Below are 9,147 nucleotides of genomic sequence, written 5' to 3' on the forward strand. Positions count from 1 at the left end.
TCGTATATAGCTTTGACGATTGTGGTATAAGAAATTTGGGAAACTACGAAATATCATCTGTGGGTTATCGAAACGTATAGCAAGCGTTGCACGGTGTAATTCGAACCGCAAGAAATTTGATAATAATTAGAATATAATCGGAGAAAAACGAATGAACTCTAGGAGATCGTGGTTGTTCGTCGGCTTTTCATTGGTTATTTGACGACTCGTCTCAGCTAGAGAGCACAACCGTGGTGTTCCCAACGTCGATGTAAGAGTAATCGTGCCATAGTGCGTCACGGCGGACACATTACCCTTTTTACTCTCCATTTTACATTGTACCTTGTAGCGTTTCAGCGAGCGAGCGAGCGAGCGAGAGAGAAAAAGAGAGATCGGATCATTTCACTCGCGAGACGAACCCCGCAATGAGATGCTTGTATTTTAGCATCGAAGAAAAGAACGAAAAACCAGACGGAAGTAAAACGAGCACCGAAAGCCTTTGAAATCCTTCGCAGACCCTTTATCTTTGAGTTTCACGGTTCCACACTTTGATCGTGGTCGGATGTCGATCGATAAAAAGAAAAGAGGACCGCGAGCCTCGCCGCTTCCGGTTCGCGGGTCCGACATAATCTTCGAGGTCGCCTCGGACTTAATTTTGTATCACGTAATGTGCTTTTCAAGAGATATTGTCAGTGTCGTCTGGAAACAGAGCTGTCGAAGTTCGGATCGGTTCGTAAAGGAGATTGCACGACGAACGGAAAACCGGAAACGAATGGTAAACGGAAGAGAGAGAGAGAGAAAGATCGGACCGTTGTGGATCGTTTGTAGATCGTCGGAACAGTTCGTTCATGAGCCAAGATAGAATGGAGACGAAGCGAGAAAAAAAAGCAAACGGACTGGAAATTAAAAAGACATTTGTACTACAACGTAGCGTTACGATAGCCTGTATAAGCGCATTAACGATTTATTTCGATGATTAACGGAGACGCGAATGAGCACTGTGCGCTGAGATCTAGTAACGAGATCTATGGTAGCTAGTAATGGACAAATGGCAGTATGACTATTCTGTACTCTGCACGTTTGTGTCGTTGCATGCCCTTAAAGGGACGAGGAATCGGTGTACTCGCGTCGACGGTATATATTATCCCTTCAGTGAATCATTTATTTAATGTTAATTCTTACCAAATTCATCGATGGAGATCAACCTTGCTTCGTAAATTTTGAAACATTCCAGAATTATTCGAAATAAATCAGGACTATTGCAACCCTAACAGGACACTGAAGAGTTTAAGCAGCGAACCCAGCGAGATCGTGTAAACGCTTTTATAGTAGTTCTAAACGTTGTCCAGTAATTTCAACGTTGGTCCAATTTCATTTGCGAAATATCAATGCTACAATTAGTTGACACTACGAGAGCTAAAAGCAAGCTATAATAGTTTAACAGTTCGAGGTTGCTGGGCTCGTCGTGCGTATACCGTTGCTTTCGAGTACGATTGTTTAATTTATTGTCTTGTTTTTGGGACGGAACGTTGTTACACGCGTTTGGACGTTGGACTACCTACGTCAAATTTTCTGTCTTTATGAACTTTTTGTAGAGATTTTTGCGAGAAAACGATCGCACACACGCCTGGGGGGTAAAGACAGTTCGAAAGGCAACGCGTTTCTGGTTAGCTCCGAGATCGAACGTATGCTTCCAAAAATCGCTGAAAATTCTGTTTTTCTATCTCCTAATTCCCGTTCCCTCTCAAGATTTATCTGGTGATTGTAACGTTGTCACAGTTTGTACCGTTTCTTGTTTCTGCGAGCGAACGATGGAGAGTACGTGATACTATTAACGAATAAAACTATGAATTTGCATAATAAAATTAACGATATTGTCTCCGTAATTACAAGAATGTATATGTGTATATATCTACGTGTATATACGTTTCCGTCGCATGCTCGTTTTTCACTGCAGCACGAGAATCGAATTCATTTATTTCTTTTTTTAGAAGGAACGTTGATGTGTCCATTTTTTTTTGTACTCTAAGAAAGTAGAGAATCATTCAACATTTTATTTATCGGTGGCACAATGCTGCAGAAACACCGGTAAACGTTATATAGACGGCAAGACTTGTTTTTTAACGCGGTTACAGTTTCTGAAAGTTTCTTGGTTGAATCGATACCGGTTGAATGCATTTAGGTAAATAGTTTCTTCGTCGATCGATTCCATCATGTACGTTTCGCACGTTTGTGTTCTGCGTAGCCTCAATTCATTCGAAAATCCCTGCGGCAGTGTTATTTCCTCTCTCACAACCGTTACTTTCAAATCATCCTGTGATTATGGACCGTACTATAACGGGTCAATTTCGAAAGATTCGCCTCTATTTTAAGCAAGTCTCGATGAATCCCGAAACATCCGTTTCTAGAAACTCGATTTGTGATTTGAAGTAATCGTATTTTGGCGCGACCATATAAAGAGCGGCAAGCGTGAAAATTTGCATAATAAGACTGAAAAATAGCAAAACTTCACGTCGGTTTCTCCTACTTCTTGTCCATTCTTTTTACTGCACTTTAGATGGCCGTTGGCGTTAGACCTTATTACAGTTAATTTCAAAACGATCTAACGCATTATGCAACGAACGCGAACGACATTATAATTTCTATTAATACGAGTAATATGTATGTATTTTGATACGATTCGTTGTCAAGGCTGAACCAACGAAAAAAGTCGCGAAAGACGTTGGGTAATGTAGAGAATCCCTGGCAACAAAATTTAACCATTCATTGACGGTATAATTTCGGAAAGGAATTATTCTAAATATTCTGACGTCGATCTAATCATTGTCTATCATTCGTACACGTAGTCGCAGAGCGAGTTGCGCACAGAGCCATCTGTTCAAATCGTTTAAATTCTTCGTGCATGTTCTTCCCGTAACCTCAAAGAAATACGTGACAGTTTTACCGTCGGGGAAAATTATGTGGTAATAGGGAAACGTAATTTTCGTTTAAATTTTGTGTTCGTCGCATACGAGGTGTCCGCAGTTTCCGATTAATTCGCATGAACGACGCAACAACCGTGAGAACGACACTGCGATCAGCATCGATAAAAGCAAAACACTACTGGCAGAAGTTCGAGGACCGAAAATTCAACGAGCTACTACCTGTTGTCGCTATATTCTCGCACGATAACAGAAGATTTTTTATTTACAATATTATGAAAGAACACGGTTGCCGTCGCGATCTATTTACTTAGGCGAATAAAGGACAACTGCTCCTTGCCAGGAGGTTAATGTTTTTCTTTCGTCCGGCTGGGCCGTGTTCGAGCGCGTCGATCCTTCAAATTTTTTAAACTCCGTCTTATTTCTCGCCACGGCACTCGTTGCAACGTCATTAATCGTAATTGCAAATTGCAACCGAGAATCCTGGATACTCGATTTCGAATTAATCGGATCTCTGACAACAATCGCCTTGGTTGCGTGGACGAGATAACAGCGACTCGAGAATGTGATAAACGAGAATTTGTATATCAAAGGTAAGCTTGCACGTGATTACGCATTACTCAGTTACAACGTAATAACATGGTTGCATTCGTATGGTTCGTCTGATTAAGGATTTTCTCCGACTATTTTGATTCAGGTGCTAAACAAATCCAAGTAAATCAAGCCTGCTATAGCTTTCCAAAAAGTGAGGGACTATTTTTGGAGTTCGTCTAAAGGGTAACATCGGTGGGAAAATGGAGAGCTCTATACACGACAGGCTTTCTAACTTTGTGGACATTATAATTAGAATTCCACCGTTGTTCATCATAGATGAACTGCTTAAAATTGAATTTGGATTGTCACAAGAGAGCACGGTATCGCTTCCCTCTACTATTATTTCATACACCGACGCGACCAGCACTCCTACTCCGATTCAAATAGGGCCATTCGACATTAGGAACCCTACCTATAAGATATATTTGATGATCATATTGAAATTTTTATGCTGCACTTTAGGTAAGACAACTATATTTTAATTAGCCCAGTAGGGAACATAATTGAAGAACATTTAACGGTAGAACAGCACTTTCCAAGTGGCAAGGTTAATCTCGGGGGGTCATTGTATACAAGTGGGAAGTCACAACCTGTTGTTACGCGATCAAAGCACTCATTTATGGATATATATTCACCAAAGTATTCCTTGACAGTCTCAATATTCGAACTCATTGCAGACATGTGTATAAGCAGGAATATAAGAGTTACCGAAAACATTTTTGGGTCGGTGCATTTTGCAAAAAATAGCAATGTAAATTCTCGATGGATTAAATAAAAAAATAAAATGACCACTGGTATATGCTGCCGATTGATTGGTTTCTCATCTTTTCCAGGATGTATAGCCGCGATGTGTACATTTATGTTATGGACAAAACACTTAATAAAAGTGTACCTGTTTTTAATACCGGTGGGTGTAATAGTTCTGTCTCATTGGTCAAACACCAGTACAATGAAAGCTATCATTGCATATGTGAATGCACACGAGACTAGAACCAGCATATTGGACGATATTCTATCTCTCGACATAGAGAAGATTCTGAACAAAGGACCTGGACTCTTCATGATCCAGAACTACATACTGCAATGCTTACTGGCAAGCATTTTTTGCTACAATCATCAGGCGCCCAAACACCCCATATTGCAGAAGCTTCTGGTGCTGTCTTTCATGGCACCGTCTTTTCTGGGAATTTATCCTTTACCAGTGAGTAAATCCTAATAAACTATCCAAAGTTCCAGAAAAAGAAAGCTAATCTAAAAAACAAAACATCTTTCCAGACGCAAGTGCTTCATCACGCTCCGATGGTTGCCTCGCTCCTGCCGTTGATAGTGTGCAACCTTGTGCTCTGCTTCTACAGCTACGACATGCTGAGTACGATCTACATGGGGTACCAGCACGCGCACAACTACATCAACGATTACGGGTTCGCCTCGTTGGCCGAGGGAGAATGGATCCGACTGAACGTACCATGCGTGCTGCGCACGTTTTGGATGCTGCGCGCGGGCCGGCAAGTTATCCAATTCTTCGCGTACGACTACAGCGAAGAGACATTCACCTATTTGGTGATGCTGAAGACTCTGCTAGTGAACGGTTGCGAGACGTTGACAGCGGTCCTGGGGATGACCAGCATAATCTCATTCATCTGTCACTACATCGGCCGGTTTTTCCAGTGGGTGTTGCTCACGGAGGACGAGGGCGCCAATAGCATCGGCACCGTGTCTGCGATTCTGTTCTACACGCTAGCATTGCAAAGCGGTCTGACCAGGCTAGACGAGGACAAGCGTCTGGCCAGATTGTGCCGGAACCTGTGCCTGCTGGTCACCGCGATACTGCACTTCGTGCACAACATCGAGAAACCGTTGCTGATGTCGTTGAGCGCCTCGCACAATCCCGCGCTACACCGGCATGTCCGAGCGCTGATCGTCTGCGCGTTCCTTATCCTGTTCCCGGTGTCGTTGCTGATCTACCTGTGGTCCCACTTCACCCTGAGCACGTGGCTGTTGGCGGCATCAGTGTTCAACATCGAGGTGGTGGTGAAAGTGCTGGTCTCGTTGGCGATCTACTCGTTGTTCCTCGTCGACGCGTACCGCAGCGCTTATCGGAACGCCTATCGGAGCGCGTTCTGGGAGCAGCTCGACGATTTCGTCTACATTATACGCTCGTTCGGGAACACGGTAGAGTTCGCGTTCGGCATCATACTGTTCTTCAACGGGCTCTGGATCCTCGTATTCGAGTCCGGCGGAGCAATCCGCGCGATCATGATGTGCATCCACGCTTACCTGAACATCTGGTGCGAGGCCAAGGCCGGCTGGAGCGAGTTCATGAAACGGCGCACCGCCGTCAACAAGATAAACTCTCTGCCCGAGGCAAATGCCGAACAGTTGCACCGATTGAACGATGTGTGCGCAATCTGCTATCAAGAGATGCACAGCGCGAAGATCACACGGTGCAACCACTACTTCCACGGCGACTGCTTGCGGAAGTGGCTCTACGTGCAGGACCGGTGCCCTCTCTGCCATGATATACTGTACAAAGTCGAAAACATGACGCAGAACAAGACCGAGAACACCGCTGTCCAACAAGTGAACGAGGCCAGGTGAAACGACCGGCTGTAAAGCCCGATTGTGATATATGACTGTACACACAGAGAAGAACTATCGCGAATTTTACAAAGTTAAATCGTAAGGTGTGTCGATATTTGAATAGTCTTGCCGGGAAGGATACTTCATTCCTCTTTTTCTCTTTATCTTTCTCTTTCTCTCTCTGCGTTTTTCCTCTCATTCTCTCTCGGCGTCGCTAGAATCTAAGCATCTCGGGATGATGTACCATTGGTAGCTGAAAAGTTGGCAGTCAGGACAGAAAACTTTGCTCCACCTTTATGACATCTCTGATGCTCTCTAAGCGCTTGAACAAAGCACAGTGTACTTAGTATGTACATAGTACTGATACAGTACTTAAATTCCATGTGTGTCTGTCCACGAAATTCGTCCTGCCTAATTAGCGGCATCTTCTCAGTTCCCAATAGCACTTGAATCGTCAAACAAACAATAATTGCACTGTCCAACACCGGTTCTGCGTATAGATTTTTCCTTCATCCATCTCGATTCTTGAGAGATGTACTGAACACATTCAAATCTGTTGGAGTCCGAAATTGGTGTTGGAATCGTGTTACTGTAATATGACCACGCGTATTCTTCCGTTCCGCAACTTTGTACACGCGTGCAGCAGACACCGAGTGTGTGTCCTACGGTACCAAAAAGTCTTCGGTTTAGAGTTTCTTCACGTCCACGTAACCGTGCGTTATATTTTTGCAAGCGTTTACACCCAAGCTTCCATCGCGGAAGATTACTCTTCCATTCTGATGCCGGCTTTCCTCCCACAATCCCCTCGCGTTTATGCTCGCGAAGCTTACGCCGCTCTTTCCACTAACAAAAAAAGAGGACATAGTCGTTGAGTCATCGATTTTGGTAGAACTTTTTCTGTATACTGGAGTAGTAGAAACTTATTGAAACATCTATGGTAGCGAAAGTGATAAAGTGGTAAGTTATTAAGTCACTGTCCCGATGGATTAAATCCCGGAAGACATATATTTTTTCTAATCTTAGCTACCATAGCTATTGCAATGCGTTTCTATCGATTCAGTATTTGTGGAGATCGTGAAGATTAAATGTAAAATAGTTTCATAAATAATGAGCACTGACGAAAACGATCATATATGGGTCGGCTTATTTTTGTTCGAGATTCGTCAGAAAAAGTTTTAATTGAAATCGATGACCCAACGACTGTGACTTCTCATTGTAAGATACAAACCCGACCGTGTCCGAGGTAACAGTTTCTTTTAACCTGTTAACCGGCCGACTTTTCTACCACGATAATCCACATAGACGTAAGTGAGGATAGACGATAAGTAGACTGCGGACTTTATGCATCTGTAGCGTCTCTGCTATGAAGCTCAGCGTCTGAACGATATTTACAAAAGTTTCACGAGATTTTGATCTGTTTTGAAACGTGATATACATATAGTTATGACGAAAGGGAATGAATCATTTCTCGTTTCCGATTCTTATTGATTAAGCAACGGAAACCTACGTTTGCATAAAGATCTGCAGTTCAACGATAACGATTCGAAGCGACGCGATTCACAAAAGATGTAGATGAACACGAACGACGAGATCACTCGTCTTCCCTGGTTAACAGGTTAATCCTTTGTAAGACTGCAATCTCGTTGATTCCTAGTAGTCTGGGGATAGCGGGTGTTTTCCTGATACTGGACTGCGGACTTTATGCATTTATGGCAGAAACGGATGGATACGAGAACAAACAAGGTAGATTGGAAAGTATCGTTGGAAGACGTGGGTATACATCAATGAAAAAAAACACCGTGTGTACTATTATTTTATGCTCAAAGTTGGCGTCAGGAACCGACGAAATTTATGGGATGACTTAACAAATTGTTATTGACTTGTCAGAAGGATTTTTTATATCGAGCTTGTACGTCTCGCGATCAGAAGCTTTCCATTCTGCATAAATATCCGCAGTCTACTCCCGATTCGTCTTATCTCCGATGATCATCACTTGGACGATCATGTCTCCGCCGGACTTCCGCTGTTCTCTGCGTCGTCGCTTCGAGTTCGGTTCCACAAGCCATTGTGATAGTTAGTTCGTTAATCGCGGAAATTATCCGAGTCTTCTGCTATAATTTATCGCGCCGAATGCGTACCACGATATATTTATTTACCAAGATCGAAAACGAAACAAAAAGAAAAGAGAACAAAACTGAACAACGGCAACCGTATGCATATGTATGTACATATATAGACGTTTGATTTGTATGGACGAGAGCAATCCGCCGACAAATTTTCTGTTACGTTATATAATATATGTGCAATAAATGTTATATTTTTAAAACGTGGTCGAAATCAAACACGATACTCGCGCGCGCTCCTGCTCGCGAATCCGTTTGCTCTCGGAATGCGCGTGCAGCGAGTATAGCAAGCCGTCGCGTAATTAGAGCAATTCCAACGTGGGTGATGTAACTGGGTGAAGGTTGTATTATCTCGTACGTGGTCGACGAGCCGGCCACGTGTTGGATTTTCGATTCATTAACGCGCTGCGGTTCGCTCGGAGGCGTCGCGTTTCTCCTCTTCTTCTGCACTCGATGCTCAAACATAAGTTCACTTTTTTATTATGCCGTCGACGCATCGCACCGGCACAGTTTCTCTCTCGTAAACGACAAGCACACACGCGCAAATCTTGGCACACGCTTTCCATACCCTATGCAAACGGTGACTCGCGAAATTGATCGGACACCCTTTAACGCGGGAACAACTATTTTCAAATTGGACCATACCGCTTGAATTCTTTTCGAGAAGCTAGCAGGATTAATGTGCCGAAAGATGTGTGAACAACCTTTCGAAGTCTTTTCTTTAATGATCTGAATAAATTGAAGATAATATATTGAGGTCCTGTGTTAAATTGCACCAACTCGTTTTCATCGTAAATGCACAAAATCTGCAGTGTATTGACAACAACTCATTCTGTTCCACAGCAAAGCCAAAGATCGCCTTCCCTTCTCAAAGAATCTTGCCCAGAAGCAATACCGCTCTTTCCCGTTTGTTTTCACACTTACCGTTCACAAGAGAAACAATACGGACT

The 9,147-nt window shown here is 43.2% G+C and overlaps 1 protein-coding gene across 1 annotated transcript; it reads left to right on the plus strand.

Annotated features, from left to right (window-relative positions):
• The first annotated feature begins 1,278 nt into the window (after positions 1 to 1,278).
• Trc8 (TRC8 ring finger protein) lies at positions 1,279 to 8,400 on the plus strand. Its single transcript, XM_076439594.1, has 4 exons — positions 1,279 to 3,493; positions 3,598 to 3,956; positions 4,328 to 4,695; positions 4,770 to 8,400. Exons 2-4 carry the CDS (start codon positions 3,695 to 3,697, stop codon positions 6,090 to 6,092), a joined length of 1,953 nt encoding a protein of 650 aa, XP_076295709.1. The 5' UTR covers positions 1,279 to 3,493; positions 3,598 to 3,694; the 3' UTR covers positions 6,093 to 8,400.
• Positions 8,401 to 9,147: the final 747 nt, after the last annotated feature.

The sequence above is a fragment of the Lasioglossum baleicum genome, chromosome 15, assembly GCF_051020765.1.
Source record: "Lasioglossum baleicum chromosome 15, iyLasBale1, whole genome shotgun sequence".
Classification (NCBI taxonomy): Eukaryota; Metazoa; Arthropoda; class Insecta; order Hymenoptera; family Halictidae; genus Lasioglossum; species Lasioglossum baleicum.